The following is a 25535-nucleotide window of genomic DNA, read 5'->3' as shown; positions in this document are numbered from 1 at the left end:
CCCAGGCTGGGTCCTTACAGAGCCTGTCAGTGTCCAGTGTGTCCTCAGGGACAGACTTGCTCTGGGAGTGACGATGGAAGGTGGGAGTGTTTGTCTTCCTCTGTCTGCTCAGCAGGTAGTCGCCCAGAAGGAATGTGTGAGCGCTCTGATGCGTGGTCGGGTTTGTGCAGCATTCACCTCCTTGTTCCCGTGTCAGTGGAGAGTTACCTCCATCCTGATCCGTCCTGTCCAACGTCCAGGGAGGGTTTAGGCTACAGCCTGGCACTGAGCTGGTCTCACACACTAAGCTGAGCTGCCTGCGGGGACACAGGGGCCACAGGGGCCAGAAGCGTTGTGCGTCTGTCAAAAGTGCTACCTGGTGGCTTTTTAGATGCTGACCTCAGAGTCAAGTGCGGCTCCCTACAGGAAACCATCTCAGAGGGTCCCAGTCAAAGCCTGGGGTATGTGGGCCCTGCCCGCATCCGGGTGGAGGAGGAGCTGTGGACACTGAGCAGTGCTCTTGTAAGAGGTTTTGGCTGAAAGCCCGAGAGCTGGCTTGGGTCTGTATGGTTGTTGCTGGCAGTCTGGGGATTCTGCCCCTTCCCTCCTGCAGGCTGAACCCAGAGCCACCTGCTCAGGGCTGATGAGAACTAGAGTGAGTGCCCTTTGAAGGGATTTCCTGGTTTCAGGTTTTGAAGTGAACGCTCTTTGTGGATTACTTAGTAGCTTTAGATTCCCAGGTACATTGGTTTTCCCTTGGAAGTAGAAGTGCCATCACGAACACCTGCAGCAGGCACCTCTCCCACCAGTCCCTGTTTTATTCCAGCCTGATGAGCAGCTGCAGGGTGTCCACCTCCAGTGACACATGAACCCCACAGCCTTCCCATCTCTGTTCCTGTACCTGTCCGTGTGATCCCCAAATCCCGAGTGGTTGTCACCTTGTGAGGTCAGCACTACAACCTCCGTTTTACAAGTGAGCCGACATGGCTCAGAGTGGTTGAGACCTTGAGGGCCCCAGTCTGGGGTCACACAGCTGGAGGACCGCAGACCAGGGATGGACCTTGGACCTCTCACCACCACACCAAGCTCCCCTGGCCTGGCCCTCTGGGTCTCCTTGTCTGGGCGAGGGTGCAGTCGTGCAGGGTCAGCCAAGGACCTCTATGTGGCTGCGGCACATTTGACCACGCTGCCCACATCCTGTGATGAACTGAGGACAGAGTGCACCGTTCTTGCTGCTTTTCTGAAATCTTACTTGTTTGCAAATTGTTAACCTCGGAATCTTTTGAGCGTGAAATGTTGGCTACTTTTCCGAACCAGAGCAATTGCATTTTAATTAAAGCAGAGATTATTAAATTGAAAATGGCCTGCTCAATGGTTCTTTGGTTTCAAGTTCATCTGTACAATCCACAGATATCTACTGTTGACTGTTCGCTGGGCCCTGTGCTCGATGCTGAGTCCATAAGAGTGATAACAGAGATGTGTTTAGTGGGAAAGTAGACATTTAACCAGCAAACACAATTGATTGGTGAAATAATTGGTTAATTAGTGCTTTGATCTAATTAGGTTAGACCATGTAATTGAATTTGAGCAGTAGCCTGAACGCACTTAACAGATGTTGAGACGACTTTTAAATTTTAAAAGGCATATTCTTACACTGCTGAGTGTTAATTCTTTGGATATAAATCATTGCAGTGATGGAAGCCACAAAATGGGTGATTGTACTGGGGTTTATCGTGTGATATTGATACTTTGTGTCTGTTTTAGGTATGTTTATATAACTAACTTCAAAAATCACTCCAATAGTCTTTTCTGCTCTTGGACACATGCCTGTTTTTCATTTTTTAAAAAACAGAACTGTTTTGTAAGCTAATGTTTCTGCTTAGAAATACAGGAGGGCCGTCTCCCCCATGAAGGCCCTCTGTGCACACGGTGTTTCAGTGCCTCTGCTGTGTGGGCGTCACTTGTGGCTGTAGCCATGCCAGGGCACCGGGACTCACTCTCGGCGCTCTCTCCTAGGCCAACGAGGTGACAGACAGTGCATACATGGGCTCCGAGAGCACCTACAGCGAGTGTGAGACCTTCACGGACGAGGACACAGGCACCCTGGTGCCCCCTGAGTGCCTGGATGCCACGGAGGAGCCCAGCCACGGCGCCCTGCTGCTGCTCCCGGGCAGGTCGGTACCACCTGCATGGCCTGGGTTTTGTGCCAAGGGTGCCGCGAGGCCACATCTGGTGGGCAGATTGGATTCACGGAGGCAGGGACGTCACGTCGGGGTGGTTTAGAAGGAGAGTGTGACCTTGCAGTAGGGCCTGCGCCCAGCTGTCCTATGCTGTCTTCCGTCAGGCGGTGCTCCTCCCTCAGAGACAGGAATTGTAGGACAAGACGTTAACTCAGTCTTTGGGACTTTGTCATCACAGTTCTTAGGAAGCAGGGCAAGACACCCCATTCAGTGGATGTCTGCCGTAGGCTCTAAGAACCGTTCATCCATACAGCACTCCAACTCCATGCATTTGAGGATGGCGTTGGGGAGGACGAGGTTGGAGGGGTGCCAGGCGGCCCACATGCCAAGTGATGGCTGAGGTTCTGCCTTGGATGCCTTGGGAAGCCTCAAAAGTGGTTTGGTTTGGTTTGGTTTTGCTTATTTTTCATTTCATTTCTCTTTTGGCCATCACGGAGCCTGTGTTTTTTCTCTTTAATTGAAGTACCGCCTACTGATGTCCCAGTGCACAAACACACCCGGGCCAGGTGCCCCTGCTCCCTTCTAGGAGCCCTGGCTCCGCACTGCACAGCAGCCCCGCCCTGTGAAGGTCATCACACCAGCGTGTGTCCTCTTTACACCTGGCTGCTTCTGCTCAGCATGTGGCCGTGAGTTCGTCTTTGTTGTGTGCACCGTGATAAATGCTCTACTTTTGTTGTCATTAGAGCGGCGTTCTGCTGTATGAATGTGCCACAGCTCTTTGCTTCATTGTCAGTGGATGTTGGGGAGCTCACAGTCTTGGTGTTGTGAGTAGAGCCACTGTGAGCGTCAGGTCTTTTGGTGGCCGGATTTGTTCCTGGGGTGGCGCCAGGCGCACCTGGGCCCATGCTCATCCATAGGGGTTTCTACGGGTCAGACAGCTACAGGTGGGTTCTGGCTGCTACTGTCCTCACGGCGCCTGATATCGCAGCACCTGGCATCGTGGCGCCTGGCATTGTCTGCTTCCTGGTGCCCGTGGTCTAAGGGTTTGTCTCCAGGGGACTGATAAGGCTGGAGCCCTTCTTGCACTTGCTGCCCCGTGGAGACCCTCCTCTGTGTGGAGCCTGTCCCAGCCTTTTGCCCACTGGTTGATTGCAGGGTTCTGCACTTTCTGCAAGAGGCCAGGTGGTAAATGGGCCCGCAGGCCCAATGGTCTCAGCGCTGCTTGTCAGCTCTGCTGTTGAAACCCACTGTTGGCGGCTGCGTCCCAGCCACCTCTGCAGAGACAGGCTGTGGGTGCGGTCCCCTGGTCTGTCTTCCTCCCTGCTTGGTCGTGGGAGCTCTTGATCTCAGAGGGGAGTCCATGTCCCACATGTGTGTTTTCCCCTCTGGAGGTCCCTCCCTCTCACTTCCCTGGAGCATCTGTGGAATAGACATTTTTCATCGCATCACAGTCCCATTTGTCTGTCTGTCTTCTGTGGTTGGCACTTCTTGTTCTGTTTCAGGAGTCTCTGCTTACTCCATGTCACTAGGACCTCTACTTCTGCTTTTCTTTAAAGGCTCTATTTTGGGGGCTTCATATTCAGACCTGTAATCTCTCCATTACGGATTCTGTGTGTGGTGTAAGGCTGGGTCACATTCCCCGTGTGGATGTCCCATCGACTCAGGCTCAGTTCTGAAGCATCCTCCGTCCTCCTGCCCCATGAGGTGGCTGTGTCTGGATGCTCTGCTCTGCATGTTTGCCCTCTTTGGGTCCTTACCACACAGTGTTTCTACTCGAGTGGTCACCAACTGTGCCGTCTGGCCATGTGCCCCCTCAGCCTCGCTATTCAAGGCTTCATTGGCACCTTTGGCCTTTGCATTTCCACATGGATTTTAGATTCTGTCTGTTAGTCTCTGGAAAAAAAAGTATCTGCTGGGACTTGGGTTTGGAATTGTGTTGGGTCTGTAGATTAATTTGGGGAGAACCAACATCTTGACAACATTGGGTCTCCTGGCCTTACTCCATTTACTTTTGTCTTCTTTGATTGCCACAGTTGGGTGTGACCGTCCGATGGAGGTAGGGAGGGTGTGCATTCACACTGGGCCCTTGCACTCTACTGGGACCTGGAAGTACACTTTTTGGGGGTACGAGGGGCACAAGCCCAGCACGAGTGGAAGTGGAGCTTTGTGTGGCATGGCTGGGGAGGAAGAAGTAAGGACAAAATACAGTGGGAATGGGAATGCCACCTTCATCAGAGCTTTCTTATCAATATTTTATAAGGTAATAAGCTAAATTCTTCTAATTAAGTTTGATTTGCATCCAGTAATCAAAGAAAGTTTAAGAAGAGCTAAGTCTGGGAAACCACTTTGAGGTCTTAAATCTTTCCCTGGGAGTTTCTAGGCTCTGAGCTGTCATGCTGTGTAAGCAGTGACTTGCCTTCAGGATTTGTTGAAGTCACATTAGTGTCAATATGAGAAAATTTTCTATTTTGAAAAGCCTGTTGGCGTGATGATGCCAATTGTAAGCCAACGTCCCCTTTTTCTGTCAACTTGGTAACTCAATATGTGACAGCTGCTTGGTCTGGACCCCTCGGCCCCAGCATGCTGCCTGTGGCCCCAGTGTCCCCTCTGACGAGGGAAATTGCCCTTGGGAGAGGTGGCTGGAGCCCCCTTGTCTGCAGCGGGAGCAGCGGGCTTGCTGTGTGTCCGTCCTCCTCATGCTGGGGCAGCTGCCTCTTGCAGGACCTGGCACGTTGACTCACTGAGCAGCTCTCCTAGACAGATAGGAGGTAGCTCGATTTAAAACGGCCACTGTTGGACAGAATCCTTTCCCGCGTTCTCTGTGTAAGAGGATGCAGAGCTGGAGGCATGCGAGTGACAGTCAAACTCTGGGGAGCACGGCTCGTGTGTGCTGGTGGCTGTGATGGTGGAACTTGCTCTGAGTGGCCAGTGGCCACTCACTCCTGCCCCCAGGCCCTGTGCTCCTTGGAGGGACAGCTCCTGTGCTGGCTCGTGGATTCTCGCGGGGTCTGTGGTGAGGAGCGGGCTGGCCGTTGGGTGGAGGAGCTCCCAAAGACTCCTGGAGGCACCAGAGTGGGCTCAGCCTCTGCGGCCGGATGCGCTGGCCCTGGACGCAGGTTGGCGTGGACAGCGGCCATCCTCTGCAGAGCTGCTGGGGGTGTGCAGCAAACACCAGGTCTAAAGGCATATTATGAAATAAGGATATGAAGTAAAAATCTTGTTTTTGTAATGGTGATATCTTGGTATGTTGGTGAGTGAAGTATGTTAAAAGCAGTCTTGCCGTCCATTCACCTTTCTTGGCACGGCCACTGGAACACCTGAACTGAGCAGGCAGTCTCAGCGTGTGTCTGCCAGAAGGCACGGGTCACGCCCTGGGCTCTGGGGTGCCTGCGGCCTGGGCCAGCAGCCGACACGTCAGTCATTTTTTCCCTTTCAGATCCCACCTGCACTGGCCAGTCTGTCGTCGCGGTGATAGGCGGCGAGGAGCATTTCGAGGACTATGGTGAGGGCAGCGAGGCAGAGCTGTCCCCCGAGACCGTCTGCAACGGGGAGCACGGCTGCAGGGACCCCGTCTTCCTTATCCCCAGGTACCAGCCCTGAGCGGGGAAGGGGCCCCTTCTGGTTCCCAGGCTGGTAGAACTTTTTTATTTACTGGGCTGTACTGAAACAATGCTGGAGTCAAAGTCGTAGCATTTACCGAGATGCACGCACGTTCGCTGCAGATCCCCTGGTCCAGTTGTGTTCCTGGGTCACTGGGGTTTGTGAGGCCTCGGCTAAGTCATGCAGCCTGGAGCCCACACTGGGAAGCTCGGCTTTACGGGTTTCTTAGCGCTGGTTGTGGCTCTCCTTGTGGTTTGTAGTGCACTTGAGGGAGGCTGTGTGTGTGTGTGAGCATTTACATCCTACTCACAGGTCATCTGTGCAGCGCAGGTGGACCTAGCAGACTGCAGTCCCGGTTGTGCTTCATAGATGGTCAGTCTCTTAGGAATTGAAGGCTTGTGGAAACCCTGCGCCGTTTTCCCAACAGCATTTGCTCACTTCGTATCTCTGTCATGGTTTGGTAATTCTTGCGATATTTCAAACTTCAATAGGATCACCTTTGTTGTGGTGACTTGTGACCCGTGATCTTGGATGTTACTGTTGCAAAAAAATGACAACTCCCTGAAGGCTCAGATGGTGGTTAGCCGGTGGGGGGGGAGGGGGTTAGCAATAAAGTATTTTTTTTGTTAAGGTGTGCACACTGTTTTTTTTAGACGTGATGCTATTAAACACTTATTAGACTACAGTATAGTGTAAACGTCACTTTTACATCCACCTTGAAACCAAAAACTCCATGTGGCCCACTTTATTGTGACATTCACTTTACTGTGAGGGTCTGGAACCAAACCTGCAGTATCTTTGAGGTCTGTGTAGTGTCACCATCTGTAGTCACCGTGTTTTACATTAGACCTTCAGACCTTATTCCTCTAGCAGCTGAAAGTCTGTACCTTCTGACCAGTCTATGAGGGAGGTGTTAACATCATAAATGACTCTTTGGATTCATCTTCTTACAATTATCTGATATCCCCAAATTGCCTGGAAAGTTCCAGCTTTGAATAAACTGAACTATGGTCTCTAAAGAGCAAGACCTTTGCTCACAGAGCTGGTCCCTCCTCTCTGGGCTGCCCTGGGAGAAGGCCACCCCTCGTATCCAGATGGGGGGCAGGACCAGCCAGCCCCTCAAGGAGGCCCTGAGCTGGCTGACCTGCCTGCCCATGTCAGTCACCTCTCCTCTCTGCTCCCAGTTCTCCCTCTCTACCGACAGCAGAGGACTGGTATCTTTAAACCGGCAACTGTGAGATTCTTCCTGTGCCAACTGTCACCCAGGCCAAGGACCTGGATAGGAGCAGTGCTGGGCGGGGGGATGGCTGCCTGACAGACCCCCTGTGTCCTCTGGGGGCTGAGAGTCTGGGAGTGGCTTTCCTCTTCCACACATGCTCCCGGTAGCCTTCAAGTAAAGGCCCAGGCGGTGGCCTTGCTGAGCGTGTCTGTCCTGTTTTGGTGGTCTCTCCATTTGTTTTGTGTGCTCCTATCTCTTGTCCGGCATTCTCGCTGTTTGCTGTTTCAGGTGAAACTTCTGTGCTGCAGTTGCTGTTTCTTTAAATTGGCTCCAAAGCCTGGGGGTCCTCACCACCACTGCCGTGAAAGCCCACTGAGTTTAGGTTGCGAAACTCTGTTTTTAACCAGAGTCTTAAAGATGACAGAATCACTGGTGATTTGTTGTCCACCCACAGCTATTGATTCTGGTGGTTCTTAGACAGTTACTGAAAGAGACAGAACAGGAAGTAGGATGCCACCTGGTGACACGCTTTGCTCTCACACTGACCTGTTTTTGACCAAGCTGAAAGTGCCGTGTCCAGTTAAAGCAGGGTTTCACTTTACACTGAAGCTGGTGGGCTGCGCCTGTTTCCTCCGAGCAGGTGCTGAGCTGGGGGGGTGCCATGGGTCCTGGAGGCAGTGCTGAGACCGGGGTCCTCCGCCAGCAGGCCCCACAGTCCTTGCTCTCTCCTGAACTGACACTTCTCATCTCTCTAGCGCTGACCCGCTTGCTGCCAAGCTGCACAGCATCCTCACTGATGAGGCTTTTGAGTTTTACTGTAGCCAGTGCCACAAACAAATCAACCGCCTTGAGGATCTGTCTGCTCGCCTGAGTGATCTTGAAAAGAATAGGTAACCGATGTGGTGCCCAGCCTGCTTCTCATTCAAGGGTGAGGGGGACTCCGCCTGCCCACAACTCCTCACTGGTTTGGCCCCAGGTGCCCATCACTCTGCCGGGCCCAGTCCAGGGGTGTTTCCTCCAGAGGCCGAGGCGAGCGTGCAGACAGCGGACTCTCCCTCTGGCCCTGCCCTCCCCTGCATGTGCTGCTGCGCCCATGGTCAGTGCCCTCCGCCTTGCCGCCCTGTGTTCATGCCACAGCCCAGTCATCTGATTCTGTCCTGCCTGAGAAAATCCAGCCCAGGAAAGAGCGTCTGCTGTTAGAAAGAGATGCTTTTCCCGGTTTATCAGCAGACTTCTCTGATTGAGAGTCACATGAAGCAGTGTTGGGAAATCTAAATTGATATGAGGTCTTTAAGCACAGATATATAAGCCGCTTTCAGGAACGTACCACAGGTGGACCCTGCCCTGCGCCCGTCACTGTAAGGCTGCCTCAGCCTCTTACCAGAAGATCCAGCTTCACTACCCTATTCAAGTGCCCAGGCCCCAGCACATGTCTACTGCTCCTTGTCTGTCTCTCTTCTCCGTCTCCTGGTTCCCGTTAAAGCTGATTCCTTCTCTCTCCATCCCCAGTACTCAGTCCCAGGTCAGAGTTCCAGGAGGAGACAGTCCTTTAGCTGACTTTTTACAGCTTCACAGACTCCGGTTACAGAGAATCCTTTTGGGTAGTTTGCACATCTTGACGTGTTCATGATGCGTATCGTCGATTTAGCTTGTTACATGGATCTGGAGAAGAGATGGGCCCCTCATGCAGCGCACCCAGCAGAGAAGGCGAGTCACCCACCAAGTACTTGTGCTGGACATGAGGGGGCAGTATGCGCCAATCAGTACTGCAGGCTCCCAGGCAACAATCCAGGGTGACTTCCTGGAGGAAGGGGCCTTGAACTCTAAGGAGTTGCACGAAAGGTGAACCATCCTGATGGCTTTGGGGTGTCCACTTACCTCCCAGGCCCACTGTCCTGCCCTTTAGGGCCTTGGCCACAGCTGCTTGGTCTCCCTGGGTGTCCTCGTGACTGATGTGACTCTGTTTGCCTCTCTTGTTCAGTTGAGGGCTCAGTGCTCCAAGAAGGCTGCTCAGCCTGGCTGGGTCATTTGCCATTCCTGATTGGAGGCCTGCCATGTCTGTATTTGGGGGTGAACACAGAGACACATGTCTCAGCTCTCATTTTCTGCAGGTTCCTGAGGTGAGAGTGATCTTTTCCCACATTGAGAGCCTGCCCCAGGATGGCCAGGGTCTCCTCTGCTAGGTTCTGTGGGTCAGAGAACAGACTAGGATGTGGCCAAGTCCAACCAGCCAGTCTAGCGGGTCTCACATCGTTTCAGCCACCTTTTCCCTGAGAGAGACACCAACAAGCAGGTTGATAAACCATCAAAATCCTAGTTATAATCAGGACACAACCATCAGTCAGGAAGTTCCCCCTGCACACTCACTTAAGGTGATCTTAATCTTACCTGTTGGTTTCCACGGAATTGCCTCATAGTGAATGTATTCTGTCGTGGTTTGTGGGTGGTAAAAGGTGATTTTGTCCACACTGTATCCAGAAGCTTTGACATCAGATAAAACATCTATCCAGTGACCCTCGGAACATACTGACAACTATGGTATTTTCCAGGTACCTTGGAGCCTCTGTGAAAGCAGTTCATCCTGTAGAAATTAAGGAGTCTGCTTTACCCAGAGGTCTGTTTTCAAATTGTAAACCCCGTCGCTGTACAGCTATCTGAGAGGTCGGTGGTAAACTGAACAGGGAGGCTCAGTGCTTAGAATTAAGTTAGAGTTGCATTGAAATATACAGTATCAGTCATGGTCCAGTCAGCAGAGGGGAGCCACGAGGGAATTGGACAGGGGAAGTTGAATAGAAGGAATGTCACTATGACAGAAGATGGAGTGGTTTCGGCTACTCAGAAAGCTCAGACAGAGGCAGGAACAGCCTGCTGTGAGGGGCTTGTCAGCAACCCCCCTTCTAGAACTCATTGCCAGAAAATCTCTTCCTTTGGAGGGGCCTCACTAGAGCGGCCTTGCTGCAGAACTGCCCTGGGAAGTGTCAGGGCTGGGGTTTTCGGGTGAGAGCATTGGTGCCAGGTTAGACCCATGGTTTCCTGTGCATCTCTCTCCAGTGCCCTCTGCTGACAAAACACTGCAAAGTACAACTTTGTGGAGGGCCCAGATCCACTTTCCCAGAACCAGTGGGAAGGACGGGTTTGAAGCCAAGGGGCAGTAAGTTGATAGCTGGTACAGCATGTATTTCCCCAGACAACTTAAGAGTCACAGTAACTGAAGAGGGATGTGCCCTGTCTGGCTGTTGTGAGCTCAAAACAATAGCTGTTCTTATTCTTAGAGAGTTGATATATATTTTCTCATAGGTTGAGGCTAATAGTTTAGCAATTAAATTGGAAATAAAACTTTGGACTTCAGAAATGAGAGAGAAGGTAAATTTGGCCCCTTTTCACTGCAGATGATTGCATCAGACAGGCCATACATGCCTGACCAGGTCTGCTGTCCTGAAATGTCATCGGGAAAGTTTTCTGAATCACCGCTCCAGTGGGATTCTGGAGTGTGACAAGTCAGTGCCTAGGTTAAAACCGACGACAAAACTTTCCTGTCGCAGACAAGCCCGTGTCACGCTTCATGTGGGGGACTGTGATGACCAAGCGTTTGGAGGGTAATGTGGCTTCAAAAGCATTTGGAGCGTGGCACTGGCCAATGGCTCAGACACAGCGCAACCACCTGGTGGGTCCAGGCACTGGGGCAGCCTCTGAAGTGAGGTTTGTTTGTAACTCCAACCAAAATCTCTTTGAGAGATGGAGTCGTGTGACTTGCGGAGCCTTGACAAGCCCCTGGGATTGTTCCTGTGTCCCTGAATGTTTTGCTGAGTGAGCCTTTCTGTGCATGGAACTGCATGCCTGTGGACGCGCCCCCATCCCCATATCTCTTTAGCCCAAATTTCCTGTTTCCTCTTGTTCCTCCCTGTCTGTTCTCTGATACGATTTTCCTGTTTATTTTGATTTTGCAGTCCAACGAAGCGGCTGTCCAGCAAGAAGGTGGCAAGGTAAGAAACCCTGCTTACTCACGAGGTGTTCTTCTGAAATATGTCACTCATCACAGCTCTTTAAATATACCATCTTTAGAAAATACCATTTTCCAAGGTATTTTTTAAAAACTTTTGAAATTTACTTCTCATAGTTTGGGATTGAAAATAATTTGAGGGGATGGGTTGAAAAAAGAATTTCCACAGCAGTGGATTGGGACCTGGATTTGTGGCTGGGAAGTCTGTGTTGAAAGCTGTTGTCATTCCTCCTGTATCTGAGTCTTTACTACACGAGGACTATAGGTTAGCCTGCTGGTGGAGAGTCTGCGGGGGGCCTGATGTCACAGCCCTGGTCTGGGTCCACCGCATTCTTCCCTCCCTGCTGGTTCCCCAGGGTGAGAAGGAGGTGAAGGAGGTGTGCCAGACTGCCAGTTTCTAAAGAACATGCATCTGTGACCATTTCTTCATTTTTCAGTTTTGGAAGCTACCTCCTGGCTTCCTGCAGTGAAAGGTGACGTCACACACAACCCCTCCCCTGCCAGGCTAGCCCTAGTGACAGTATTCATGGGTTTACAAGACACCAGCTTTCTTCGAGGGCAGCCGTGTAACATATTACCAGGTTTCCTTTCTAAGACAGGCTGTTGCTTCTCCTGGATTCAGTGATTGCCTTTATGTTTTCATTTGCTTTATCTTCCAGGCTGCTTTTCTGTCTTCACTGCCCAGCCCTCTAATGGGCCCACCAGGCAGCCCTGCTCCTGTCTGGATGGTCCCTCCCAGAGCTTCGGCCCTTTGTGTCCATACTGTGCAGACTGCACGGCTGTGGTCCCCTGTTGCTCCCTGGTCCCCTGTCTTCCTTTTTTTAGTCTCCATTTTTCATCCAGCATTTCATCTTCCTGTAGCTGCTTGAGAAAAGAAGTGCCCAGGGAATAAATTTTGGGGACCTTACTAGACATTTCACTCTCACAGTTTGGCTCAGTGTAGAATTCTAGATTGGAAATGATTTCCCTTTAGCATTTGGAAGGCATTGCTCATTATCTTCTAGCCCTGGGGCTGCTGCAGGACATCTGATGCTTTCTGATTTTTCTTTTTGACTATTTTCCCTCTCTGGATGCTTTCAAGATATTTTCTCTATCCCTGAAGTTCAGACACTTTACATATCTTGTGAGTCTTTTCCCCATTGATTGTGCTGGGCAGAATGAAAGATGTGCTGTTTCAGTCTGGAAGCTTCTGTCCCTGAGTTCTGGGACCTTTCTCGACCATTGATTGACAGTCTTCCATCCCACCTCCTGCTCCTGGAACTCCGTGGCCGGAGCCTCTGGGTCCTTCCTTGAGGCGCCTGCCACTGGCCCCTCCTCCCTATCTCCTCTGAGCTCTGTCTTTCTTGCTAAAGGTTTCCCTCAAACCACAGAGGTGCTGTCTATTTGTGCTGGAGTGGCGGCTCACAGCTGGCACGGGCCTCTGGCCAGCGTGCGAGTGGGCAGTGCTGCCCATGGCAGCTGGCTAGTTTCCCCAGAGTGGAGTCCTGCCTAGTGCCAGCGTTCCAGGGCTGTGCCGGGCCTGCTGTATTGTTCAGACTGTGCTGCAGTCTCTGTTTGTAGGCCCATGTGTCCTGAGTCAGGGTTGTGGTGGAGACCCCTCCCCCTCTGCACTCATCTCTTCTGCCCCTCAGGGGCCGTCCTGACCAGCTCTCCAGCACCCTGATGTCTCCTTTCTGGTGCTGTCTTCTGCTCTGTGTTTCCTTGAGGGTGTAAACCATTTATTTTTCTTTTTCTCATTTTAAGTGCTTGGGATCCAGAGGAAGCAGAGGTGAATCCATCACCCTCCTCACTTGCTCTCTCCATCACCCTCTTAGAAAAGCCCTTTAGAAAAGTCTTAGGAACATAGTATTAATTCCAAACCCCACTTTGATTATAGTTTTAGCATTACTTTCCTTCTCACGCCCATCTTTTACCTGAACAGGCTACAGCTGGTGAGACTAAGGAAGGTAGAACTCCCACTATCCTGTCCTCTCAGACTCCCCCATCAGGGACACGGGTGGACCCAACAGCCACCAGGGCCCGAGCCACCTGGGCTGCTGGGCTTCGTGGCCACTGCTCTCAGAATTTGATTTTTCCTTCACAGATACCCTTTGTTATAAAACAAGCCCAACCCACAGGTATTTGTAGTTAACAAACAGTCATATTCTGCTGTCTGGACACACATCCCCACATATAAATGCAATTTTAACCTGCTGCTGTTTTGCCCTTAAAACTGCCTCCAGACGTCTAACGAAACCCGAAATGCCTGCTGTTGGCCATGTTTCAGCCCTTGCGTGTGGTTGGGTTGTGGCTGGGTCGTGGGTTTGGGAGCTACCAGCCCTGACCTCTGACCTGGTGGTGGGCCTTGACTGGATGCAGATGGCTCCACAGTCGGTGTGCCTGGGCTCCAATGACATTTCGGGTGCAATTCCAGCACCTGCTTGTCTACCTGCCAGACGTGACCTGCCTCCCTGTGGGGTGAATCAGGCACTCCCCCAGTCCCTTCTGCTACTGGGTCTCCTGAGTAGGGGTGAGTTTAAATAAACAAGCTCCCCACTCACCACTCCAGGAACCTTGGCCTTACCCTGAGGTGGCCATGTGCTAGGGCCCCACCCTGGGTGTCTGGGGACCATGTCCTTGGATTCAGACCTTGGGAAGTGCACTGAACCCCTGGTAAGAGCTCAGGAGTGACAACCCCCCTGGCCATGGCCTTTCCTCAGGGTGGTCTCCAGGCCTGGGGCGGGCAGCTTCCTGCCCCAGGAATGGCAACAGGAGCTCACATTTGGGTCAGGGTCGTGGGTGTTTAAGAGGAGCGATTTGGTAGGAACATGGTGGTCCCGTCTGCCTCCTGCCCTTTGGGTTCAGCGCCAGTTTAGGAATCAAATGAAATCTATAGAAAGGTACTCATATGTTCCCCTCACCCAGCCCAGGGCACAGTCTGGGGACTCATGATCCCCGGCAATGAAGATGCCCTTCTTTTTTGTTTCACTTGGAGAATTTCTAGGAAAAAATTGAAGAAAGGTACCAGCTCAGTCAGTACTAGAAAGGACATAGAACTTTGTGCAGTTAATAAAGAGAAAGTTTTTAAGAGCATTTTATAACAATGTGCTGTGTCCTTAGCAGAGCTGATTCTACAGCAGAGTGAGGGGAGTAGCTTCCTCCAGGTCACACAGCTTGGAGACTTGTCCTGGGTAAATGTGAGTCAATACAACATCACCACAGCTGTGTCTGCAGAGCACCTCCTAAGGTACTAGCAGCCGAGGAGCAAAGGAAGGAGCTCTGAGGGTATGGCCTGGTCCACCTGAGCCTGGGCTGCATGGCACCCGACGTGCCCACAGCTGGAGACCTGGCTGCCCTGGGGCTCTCACCACCGCTGCCCCAAGACATGCACCTGAAAGTCAGAAGTGGAGGGTGCATGTAGGTGATGGTGTGCCGAGAAGTCATGACCCTGAATTAATGTTTCATGCAGCTCAGTGCAGGATGAGATGATTTCTTATCACGGAGAGGCATGACGTCCTGTTTTATTGCCTGAGTACAAAGTACCCTCGCCCAGTAGCTGGCAGGGAATGGGGCTGGGGCCGGGCCTGTTGGGCCCCACAGGCTGCGGCCTGCTGGCCCAGCCCCTCAGGAAAGTGTCCTGCCTGGAAGTACCTCAGTGGAAACCTGGCCCCTGCTGCTGGTTCTGCCCTTCAGACTGGCCTAGGGGTGCTCATGTTCATAGGACTGGCTGCTCGGTCATCCCCTTTGTTTGCTATCCTTGTTCTGCTGAAGGGCCATCTCTGGACAGAGCTGTCCTTTCTTCTCCACAGGCACCTACACCATTCGGGGGCCCTGACCATGGAGGCCCTGCAGGACCCTGCCCCAGACCCCACAGAGTGCATGGAAGAGGACATTGCTGACAAGGTAGGCCCTGGACGGGTGGCAGGGCCCATGGCAGGGTGTGTGGAGCAAGGTGTGGAGAGAGCTCAGCAGGAGGCGGTGATAGCACTGTCTGGGCTGGTTAGACCTCCACCAGCCCTGATGCTCTCCAGCAGATTTCCTCAGGTGTCAGTGGTCATGGGACTGACAGGAGCGTTTCATGTTGTACAAGGAGAGGTGACAGGGAGGATGGGAACAGCCTGTGTGAACGTGTGGGTCAGCTGAGTGTGCACCAGACCCTGGGGGCACTCAGCCTGCAATGGTCCCTGAGCCAGGACGGTGGAATGGCTGCTCCTGAGAGGTCACCTGGGTCAGGGCAGCCTCACTATAGCCAAGGCCCCAAGGCTTCAGGACCAGCTCCAGCAGAAATGCAGAGGCAGGGGGACAGCAGACCCCTCACCTCCTCCCCCACCCCTACCTCCTCCTGGACCTCCTCTCTACAGCACCTCCAGCATCTCACACTCTGCAGAGCCTTCCCCGGCTCTCCAGGATGGCCATCACACTTCCCACCACCTGTTGTGCATGCCTGTCTCCTGTCTAGTTAATGAGCTCCTGGAGGAGGGTGGGACCAAACCCTGGGCCTTTCTGTCACTTGCACTCTGGGTGCGTGTTGCCTCCATAGGCTGGGTGTGGCTGAGCCTCAGCCCCTGTGTGTGGGGGCCCCTGGTGATGTCTGCCCCTGTGGTTTGTGGGCCCGGCATATCTCTGTCCTCACCAGTGCCCATCGGGCTGCACTGCCTTGTTTGTGGGATAGTCTCCATGAACGAGACGGACCCAGCTCCAGCCTCATGGGCACAGACCACTCCACCTCCTTGATTGTCAAGCCGCTGTCTCGCTCCCCAGGTTGTCTTCCTGGAGAAGCGAGTGTCAGAGCTGGAAAAGGACACGGTTGCAAGCGGGGAGCAGCACAGCCGGCTGAGGCAGGAGAACCTGCAGCTCGTGCACAGGTGGGCACGGGTGGGAGGGCTGCGGTCTCCCTGGAGGCGGGCCTGCTGCTGTCCTGTAAGGGGACACCTGACCCACCTCGAAGTGTGGGGGTCCTCTCGGGCGCTTAGCGGCAGAAACAAGCCCCAAGTGGGAGCCTCAAGCTCCAAGTCAGCAATAAAAGCCAAGTGGAAGGCGGTGGAGGGAGAGGGGTGCTTCCCTGTCTTCTGTTCTGCAGACTTTTCAGAGCAGATGGTGCCCTTTTCAGTGTCAGGAAGCCAGTCATGACGTGAACCTCAGAGCAGTGCTTCTCCTGCAAAGTACGAGCTGTGGGGACACACCAATTCTGGGGCCAAGCTGGTGGGCACCGGAGGCTGGAAGCGCTGTGCGTGTGGCATGTTTTTGCCAGGTGGCTATTGAGGCCTGGCTCTGCTCGGGCTCCTCCCCCACAACCCAGCACCGGGCGTGTGCACCGTGGCTGCTGGACCCCTGCCTTACTTCCCACCCTGGGCGAGTCTGGCCTTCACGACCTGTCCTCTGGTGTCAGGAAGGCAATCTGCTCTCTAGAGGCTGAGAGCTGGGGTGCAGCATGTCATCGTGGGCTCCTCCACACACTGCTTTGAGGGCTGGGTTTCCAGTGCCGCACCAAGAATGTGATGCATCTCCAGAGACACTCTTCCTCCTTCCCCATCCTTGTCCAGGGATCTGGGTGGGCCACCAGATCCTTTCTCTAGCTGACTAGGGAGGTTCATCTAATCTGATGGGCATTTGTCAGTCATCCACATACATAATGGAGAGTCCACGCTCCGTGCCCTACCCGCCAGCAGCTCCAGGGTCAGCCATGTCCAGTTCCTGGGGATGTTTCTTCTGGTGTTTGCCTGAGTTCCCCTAAACGACATGCTTCTGCTGCCTCTTCTGCTCTCCTTTGACTGCCGTTGTAGGAACTCCACGTGCTTTGTCCGTGTTTGGTTTCTGACTTTCCAGATTCCACAAGTTCTCTGCTTACTCATTTTCTGAACAGATCCCCTATTGCCTGGGAAAGTGTGCTTAGGAGCCAGGTCCTCTAGGACCTCGCACATATGAAAATGTGTTTGGTGTCCCCTACTCCTCCCCTCCCCTTTGGCAGCGTGGCTGAGTCTGTAGTTCTGGTTGGAAGTAGGCTCTGGTAGGAAAAGGGCTGGTGCTCTGGTCTCCCTGCTCTGTATGTTCTCTTCCTGTTCTGTTCCTGGACACATGAGGATCTCATAATTTCCTGTGCTGCGCAAGTGGTTTCCAGCCTCAAATCTGGAGACTGTGTCCCTCCACTTCAGGAGGATTTCCAGAATTATTTCTCTGTGTGGTTTTCCCCTCTTTCTTGTCTGGCTGAACTTCTGTTAATCGAATGTTAGACCTTGTGGGCTTTCCCTCTCATTTGCTGTGCTTTCCTACTCTCTGTTTTCCTTTTTTGTGTGTAGTATCAGTGGTTTTCTCCTTCAATTCTGTTGAATTTGAGACTTCTCCTTATCCCAGTTTTAATTACTGAGTTACTTCTGTTATCCATTCCCTCTGAGACATCTGCTCCTGTTTCATGGATGTGGTGTCTCAGGCTTCTGAGGGTTTTATCTACAGGGCTTTCTGTGTATTTCCTGCGCAATGTATGTTTCCTTCAGGTCATTTTTTCTGTTTGCTTTAGCCATTCTGCGTTAAGAGCTTTCTCGTGGTGTCTGGTGATCTTTGGCAGTCTATTCATTCTCAGATGGGAGGCACCAAAAAGCAGACGAGAAGCCCCATGTGTGTGGACCATGCCACCCATGGGCAGGGTCTGGAGCCCTTCTCTTTGGGATGGTCATTTCGTGTCTCCTGCAGGTGGGCATGGTGGTTTGGGAAGGGGCCAGGGTCAAGACTCCACGTGAGCATTTCCTTTGTCCCCGTGTTCTGGCTAAACCTGCTTTTGCATCTGCTGTGGCTGACCTGGGCAGAGCGGGACTGTACCCCAGGTCCCCAGCCTGGAGTGTCAGGTGAGGTGCCCTGGGGACCGGCACCTGGTGGGCTTGTGCCCAAGAGGGTCTCCTGCCCACACAGAGTGAACAGATGGCAACTGTTGGTGCAGGCTGGGCTGAAGGTGAGTCTCCCCGAGAGTGGTAGGGACTCTCCGTGCTGTCAGGACTGTGCTGTGGTCTGAACCCCGTGCACCCTCAGTGTGGGGGTGGAGGCTGTTTGGAGGGTACATCCCCTGCTTCAGAACTGCCCTTGACTGGGGCTGTGGGTTGTGGGGGGATGTCCTCCTCCGGGTAGGGCCTCTCTCTCCAGGACCAGGCACAGCGTCTCAGGACAGTCTCTCCCCTCCCCATCTGCCTTTGCAGAGCCAATGCCTTGGAGGAGCAGCTGAAGGAGCAGGAGCTGAGAGCCTGTGAAATGGTTCTGGAAGAGACTCGCAAGCAGAAGGAGCTCCTGTGCAAGATGGAGCGGGAGAAGAGCATCGAGATCGAGAACCTGCAGGCCAGGTGCGGGGAGAGTGGGATCGAGACCCTGCAGGCCTGGTCGGGGGAGAGTGATCGTGAGACATGCAGGCAACAACAGCTCCCACCCCAGGAGGGCAGGATACCCAGGCACAGGTTTGACTCTAGGAACAGTGAAAAGCGTCTGTGAAGAAAACTGTACCACTCTACTAAAGGCCACAAAAGACCTGAAATCAAAGGCTGACCCTACACAGATGTTACTTCCGTAATCTTTCTCCAGTGGAGGTCACACCGATCGAAATCAAAGTTGAAATCTCTTTTTAAGGCATCTTGAGAAAATTACCCTGATGCTCCTCTGAAGCATAATCCTTAGCTGAGTCGGAAGAAGGGGAGGTGAAGAGGGAAGGCTATGCAGACCCCACACAGAGGCACAGCCAGGAACCAGGAGCTTGGGCTGGAGGGCAGGCAGCACTCATGGTGACCAGTGCTTCTCAAACCGTGTTTGTCAAAGAAAACCGGCGGAGAACCTAAATGGCCACAGCTTAAAGGTCACCCTGAGGTTCCTGCCTATCCTCCTTCCCCAGAGTTCCGCTCCTGGGTGCGCAGTGAGGGTGGGGATACTTCATAGTTTTTTTAACTGAGCTGGCACCGCCCGAAGAGTTCAGCGTGCAGTAGTTTTACTTACTCGTGTACAACCCCAGGCCCCTTAGTATGTTTGTCTCTAGTTCTTAAAGCCCAGAAAATACACATTGACACATCTTCAAAACGGAGGGTGGCAAGAGGGGCTGCATGCAGAGCTGCGCCAGGGTCTCCCTGGATAGGGAGGCCACCTCCTGGGACAGCCAGGCCTTTCTGGGGCCTCAGCACGGTGCCATCCAGTGGACTCAGAGAAAGCGGTGTCTCTCCGCATGCTGAGGCCCTCTCCACAGGGGCTGTGGATACTGAGGTGGGCCATCCATCTCCCACGGTTGCATACCAGACCCTGAACCTCAGGGCATCCTGCTGGCCAAGCAGGCAGCAGCTGGAGGGGCACAAAGTGGATGGGGCCTCCTGAGGCTCTCAGGGAGTGAGGCGGGACTCAGGGTCACCACTGCTTCTGAGCAAACCCACTGCTTGCTCTGTGCACCTCAGGCCAGCAGCTCTGTGTACCTGGGCCCTATTGGCCTCCCACAGCTCCCTGGGGTTCTTGCTCAGACCTTCAGAGGCCCTGGAGCCCTGGGTCAGTGCCCTGAGGTCAGCCAAGCGTAGGAGCCTCCTCGGCTTGGCCTCGGCCCATTGTGTACAATAGTAGCTGCAGTGTAGCAGGATGATGACAGCCAGGCTGTGGAGGGGTCCAGGGCTCCATGGAGAAAGGGCCGGGTCTGTGGCTGAGCTGGGAGCACATGGAAAAGGCAGAAAGTAGGGAAATGCTCAAACAGAAGGGCACATGGATGACAGTGTGTTGAGGGACCCCCAGTAGTCAGAGCTGATGACACCACTAGACCACCACCCAGGGCGTAGCCCAATGTGAGGCTCCCATAGAGGAGGTCCAAATAACACATGGAGGCGGAAGTTGGAGTGCAGGCTGTACTCCATGGCTGGCTTCCAGAGAACAGAGAATGGACAGGAAGAGTAGAATATGATAGGGGAGACACCTGGCACACACCTCAACCAGGTGATCCAGGTCAATGTCGCCTGTGACAGGAAGGACATCTCACTTCTGTGGGACTCTCCCCACCCCACATCCTGTCCAGTCTGGAGAAAACACTGGACAAGGCAATTTGAGGGACATTCTACCAAATACACTGCTCAAAACTGTCATGGTCATGAAGAACCAGGGATGTCCAGAGACTTTTATAGACCACAGGAAGTTCAGGAGCCATGAGGGCTAACGCCAGGCACTCCTGGGAGGGAGGGACCCCAGACCAGAACACGCACTGGTGGGAAAGCTGGGTGGAGTCCGTGTTTTGGTTACCAGCGTGTCTGGTGTGTCCGGTGTGGGCTCAGGGTCCACAGGACCTCACTCTCTATCTGCAACTTTTCTGTAAACCTAAGATTGTCCCCAAACCAGAGTTGTATATAAACACCATCCAGACTCATGAAGAAGCGTTGGCCCAGAGCCCTTGTGTGGGTGCATGTGGCAGTAGGGGGACGGCTCCATGGGTCCCTGGGCGGCTCCTAGCAAGGTTTCCCCGAGGAGGTGCATTTCCTGGGAAGCGGGTCCCAGCCTTGTTCCTGTGCCCCAGGCTGCAGCAGCTGGATGAGGAGAACAGTGAGCTGAGGTCCTGCACGCCCTGCCTGAAGGCCAGCATCGAGCGCCTGGAGGAGGTGAGCTGCCAGCTGAGCTGTCTCCCCGCCTCTGCGCCTGTTGGGATGTGCTGAGAGGTGCTCCAAAGTGGGGCAGCTGCACAGTCTGCCCATGGGTCTGCCAGGGTGTAGCCAGCCAAGCTGTGCTGCTCCAAAGTGCAGGCTGGTGACACCAGGCCCTATGGCCTGGGGAGGTGAGGTGGTAGACAAGGACAGCTTGGGCCTGGTCGTCACTTTGCTGGAAGATGATGGACCCTGCCCACTTCTCAGGATTCTTGGGCTCAGAGATTCATGCTTAGATTAACCCCTGGTTTGAGTCCAGGGATGATGTCCTTGAGGGCCGACTTCAGCTTGGCCCCTGGTGCCCCTTCTTCAGCCACCCCGCCCAGCGTCCCCTAGACAGCTCTGCACCCTGGGGACGTCTGAGAGCACTTCTAGCCCCTGCTGAGTAGCTGGGGTCACCTCCTACTCTTGTGTCGGTCCTTTCTGCCCTGCCCCCGAGAAACAGTCCCTGGGACCTCGCGGGCACACCTGCCATGTGCGTTGGCTGGATCCACGCCCGCCCGTGATGGAAGTTCCCAGGTGCAGCCCCTGGACTCAGTGCATCAAGAGCCAGGGCATCAACAGCTGAAGAGAGCTGTGCAAACAGTGGCAGGTGTGCATGGCCACACAACTGTGTCACTTGCAGGAGAAGCAGAAGTTGCTGGATGAGATCGAGGAGTTGTCCCTGCGGCTCAGCGATGAGCAGGAGAACAGGAGGAAGCTGGGGGACAGACTGAGCCACGAGAGGCACCAGTTCCAGAGGGACAAGGAGGCTACCCAGGAGGTGAGTATGGCACCCAGGTGCACGCAGGCCAGCCCGCAGCCGGCCCCTGGGATGGAGGTGCTGGGTGCATGGAGGGATTGGTGTTCAGGCTGCCCAGAGGTCCTGAGGCCAAGGCTGAGCTGACACCCACGGCCACAGCTGATCGAGGACCTGCGCAAGCAGCTGGAGCATCTGCAGCTCTTCAAGCTGGAGGCAGAGCAGAGGAGGGGCCGGAGCAGCAGTGTGGGCCTGCAGGAGTACAACAGCCGCACGCGGGAGAGTGAGCTGGAGCAGGAGGTCCGAAGGCTGAAGCAGGTGAGGGGCTGGGCAGGCTTCTGGGGGTGGTGTGGAGCGTGTGGAGGTCAGCGCCCAGACGGGGTCCTGCCCCTGCTGGTCTCTGTGCAGCCTCGGCCGTCTGGGGACCATGGCCCCAGCAGTGAGGCCGCTGTGTTCCCCCTAGGACAACCGCAGCCTGAAGGAGCAGAATGATGAGCTCAATGGGCAGATCATCAACCTGAGTATCCAGGGCGCCAAGAACCTCTTCTCCACATCCTTCTCTGAGTCCCTGGCTGCAGAGATCAGCTCTGTTTCTCGAGACGAGGTAGCGTCCCCCACCCCCGGCTTGGCCCGGCCACCTGCAGGTGCCTGCGGTCTGTATACCAGACACCAACCCTTGCTCCTCCCACAGCTCATGGAAGCGATCCAGAAGCAGGAAGAGATCAACTTCCGCCTGCAGGACTACATCGACAGGATCATTGTGGCCATTATGGAGACCAACCCGTCCATCCTGGAGGTCAAGTAGAGGCAGGAAGGCCCCGCCCCCACTGCATTCAGGACTCACCGCAGCACACACACGGGGGCAGAGACCAGAGGTCCCATGCTGACCACCAGAGCACACAACTGGGCAGGGGCAGGGGGAGGAGAGACGCCAGGACTGAGCCCACAGCAGCTCTCTGTGCAGAGGTGGGGACAGTCTCTCAGTCTAGGGATGAGACTTTCTGACTTCTCAACTACTTCCTGCCTTGTCAGGGAAAGAAGGTAGGAAGGAAATGGGTCCCTGCTGGGGGTGCTGCTACCTGGTGCCGCCCAAACCATGGCCGCTCCTGGAGGGTGTAGAGGCCCCAGGACCCTGGCACCAGACAGGGTGGAGTGGGGAGGGCAGGTGGGCGATGCCAGTGAGAGTCAGGGTCTGACCAGGAACTGCAGGGACCCCCCAGCTTTCGTGGGGCTGCTCAGGCCACCACCCAACCAGAAGGGGCACCTTGGTCCAGCTTCAGGCCACACAGCTTTGCCCTCGCTGCAGTAACTCTCAGGGGCTCTGACTTGAGAATCCAACAGGGTGGAATGTGCTGTCTGGCCTGGGTGGGTGTCACTGGTCCCTGCTGAGTCTGGGGATGCAGGCAGGGCTGGGGCAAGGTGCTGCCTCCCCAGGGGTGTGTCCCCCTTCCCTGTGCGGACCTCGGCTGTCTCTGGGGAAGCCCGGGTTTCCTAGGTCTGAACCACATCTCTTCTGGAGGTTTGAAGTCTTTAGAAGTTCTCGTGCCTCCCCGAGGTGCATTTTGCAGGAGGCTGGGCAGGGCAGGCTCTCCAGGTACACAGATCAAGGCCTTCCTGGTGGCTTGGGGTTCCTTTAAGGAAGCCCCTGCCCGGCGCCTGCACTGCCAGGAGCAGCAGCGTCACTCCACGGGGGCTGCTGGGCCTGCCCCCCACCCCAAGCCTGAGCACTGGCCAGGAGCCTCCGGGTGCTCCCAGGTGGGCCACAACCCTGCAAACAGGCTGGCCACTGCTGTGTGTGAGCACGTATGTGAGGGTGTGTGTACGTGTGCGTGTGTGTGTGAGCATGTGTGGCCCTGTGTCCCTCCACCCTCACGTGGCCCACCTTCTACACTAAGATTTAAGACGTTGCCTCGTATTGTACATTTTGGGGAAAGCCTTGGGTGTAAATCAGTGTAAACTTGGAGGAGAGATTTTTCTATCATGTAGAGTAGGTATTTTTTATAGATTGAAGGTTGATCAATTTTTTAATACTTCCAAGAGAGAAAACTATCTGTGTATACACATGAAATATATATATATGTATGATAATAAACACTGGAACTCTGCTTCCTGCCCTGCTGCGCCCCGCCACGCAGACTGGGTCTGTTTCTGTGCCTCACTTGATAGCTGTGGCTGTGACCTTCATGCGAATGCCAGGCACTGACTTGCACACTGACCCTGTTTTTACCCCTTCGAGAAAGACTTCCAGGCAGAGTGACAGAGGCCTAGACGTGGGAGAGTGAGGCGGGGTGAGGGGTGGGCCGCACAGATGAGAGGTAGTGCTGCCTCTGCCAGGGCTGAGGGGCGGGCAGGAGCTCCCCAAGGCATCATCTGGGCTTAGACAGTGGGAGGCCTTCTGGTCGAGCCAACCCCTCCCAGAGGCCACGGGTTGGTATCTCCAGGCTGGGCCCCAAGAGGAGTCCAGCAAAGATGCTCCTGGGGCAGGGCAGCAAGGTAGAGGACCATTTATTCATGGTACCCAGGTGCAGCCCAGCTGCCAGCACAGTGCCAAGGGCCAGCCTAGTGGGAAAGGGAGGAACAGGGGCAGCATCACAAGTCTCTGGGGCCCGTTCCGGTGGGACATGTAATCAGGAATGAAGAAAAGGGCCCCAGGAGGGGCTGTGAACAGAGTACCCAGATGAAAGCACAGGAAATACAAGGGCTCCCTGGAATTAGGCTGGAGATGTGGGCAAGGGGCTGGGGAAGGAGAGCTCAGGTGCTACTATACTCATGGGGACACCACCAAGGAGGTCCTAAGGGTAAGTGACCAAATCTGACTTGAAAGGGGGGTTGTTAGCTAACAGTCCCCCAACTTGATTCCCCAGTCCAGACTGACGACGGTTGACCTGGCCTGGCCTGCAGTGAGCAGGGCCCCAGGCCTCATCCTCAGCTAGGGTGTGGCATTAGGACTCCAAGGGTCAGCAGTCAGGCCAGGAGTCCTGGGTGATGCACAAGGTGGCACTGAGGAGGCAACTTGGAGAGTGTAGAGTTCCTGTGTGGAGCCAGCAGGATTCCAGGAGAGGGTCTGGAGAGGATGCAGGCCCCCACCTGGGCTCCTGGTGCTCATAGGTGGTAGCTCCCCAGAGTCAATCCAACACATCATCTAGTCCATTAGTGGGGTTGGGACTTGTACCTAACTGCCCCCAGGGCCCAGTCCTTGCCAGGTGGGACTAACTGGCCACACAGCCAGGGAGCAGCCAGGGAGGGCACTGGTGTGTGGGCTTCACCCTCAGGCTTCTGGTGGGGCTCAGCGCTGGGGGTGCCCAGCTGCCACAGCGGGTTCAGGAGGCCACCTGGGAGGGCCTTGTCCCCAGCCCAGCTGCACTGAGGGGATCCCTGATGGTCCAAGAAGCCAGTGCCTCTGCTTTGACTCTGATGACACATCCTTATGTCTCTGCCTGGAGCCTGCAGGGCCAACTCAGCTAGGAGGACAATCCAGGTATGGGGTGGGGCCTCTCCCTCCATCAGGGTAGGGCAGAACCAGGAAGGGGAGGAGCGGGAGCAGCTTCCTCCTCCCCATGCCCACCGGTGCCTGCCAACCCCTCCATTCCATTTCCACTCTTAAACACGTGGGGGCCTCTCTCCAGTCCAGCTGGCCCCACCAACAGCTGATGCTGAGATCCCTTCCCTGGTCTTGAAGGGATCCCCAGCCCAACAGAGAGACACAGCCCTCCCCTCAGGATACGGTAGGGTGGGAGAACATGTAACAAAAACCCATTGTAAATGGAAACAGGGCAGTACCCAGCTGCTGCCCAGGAAGACCTTCCTAGAGAGCTGCTTACAGGTGGCCCGGGCAGAGCATGCTGGCGGGGGCCGCTGTGGGACACATGAGGCCAGTATCAAGGCCCAAGTACATCTCTTCTGTATGGGGACCTTCCACCCCCCAGCCCCAAAGTGTCCTGGCCCTGGGCTCTACTTATGTTGCTAGAGCTGTGGCTTGACCATTCAAAGTCTTGGCCAGTTCTTGACTGAAGAGCACAGAGCAAGGCTCTGCCCCTCCCCTGGAAGAAGACTGCTGGCAGGTGGCTGCACAGGCGGGCCCCTGCCCGTGGTTCCTCCAGTGTCCCATGGGCACTTAGCAGGCCTTCCTCTCAGGCCTGCTCCAGCCTGTCCACTCTAAAGGAATGTGTCCCAGTGCCTGTCACTCCATCTGTGGGTGGTTCAGGACCAG

General features: G+C 54.5%; 1 protein-coding gene across 2 annotated transcripts in view; it reads left to right on the top strand.

The window, feature by feature from the left end:
- Window positions 1–23459, top strand: part of RAB11FIP3 (RAB11 family interacting protein 3) — a 75964-nt gene extending 52505 nt beyond the window's left edge. The window contains exons 4-16 of one of the 2 annotated variants that reach the window (XM_032460678.1): window positions 1996–2153; window positions 5112–5116; window positions 5596–5746; window positions 7734–7868; window positions 10926–10961; window positions 14767–14860; window positions 15719–15822; window positions 18142–18282; window positions 20463–20544; window positions 21212–21349; window positions 21488–21643; window positions 21789–21929; window positions 22017–23459. In XM_032460678.1, coding sequence (XP_032316569.1) covers window positions 1996–2153; window positions 5112–5116; window positions 5596–5746; window positions 7734–7868; window positions 10926–10961; window positions 14767–14860; window positions 15719–15822; window positions 18142–18282; window positions 20463–20544; window positions 21212–21349; window positions 21488–21643; window positions 21789–21929; window positions 22017–22130 — 1455 coding nt within the window. In that variant the 3' untranslated portion in view covers window positions 22131–23459. The remainder of the gene's footprint in view (window positions 1–1995; window positions 2154–5111; window positions 5117–5595; window positions 5747–7733; window positions 7869–10925; window positions 10962–14766; window positions 14861–15718; window positions 15823–18141; window positions 18283–20462; window positions 20545–21211; window positions 21350–21487; window positions 21644–21788; window positions 21930–22016) is intronic. The other variant, XM_032460679.1, reaches the window with a different exon arrangement.
- The last annotated feature ends 2076 nt before the right edge of the window (window positions 23460–25535 follow it).

This window comes from Camelus ferus, chromosome 18, assembly GCF_009834535.1.
Source record: "Camelus ferus isolate YT-003-E chromosome 18, BCGSAC_Cfer_1.0, whole genome shotgun sequence".
In the NCBI taxonomy this organism is placed as follows: Eukaryota; Metazoa; Chordata; class Mammalia; order Artiodactyla; family Camelidae; genus Camelus; species Camelus ferus.
This window is presented reverse-complemented; position numbering and strand designations above follow the sequence as displayed.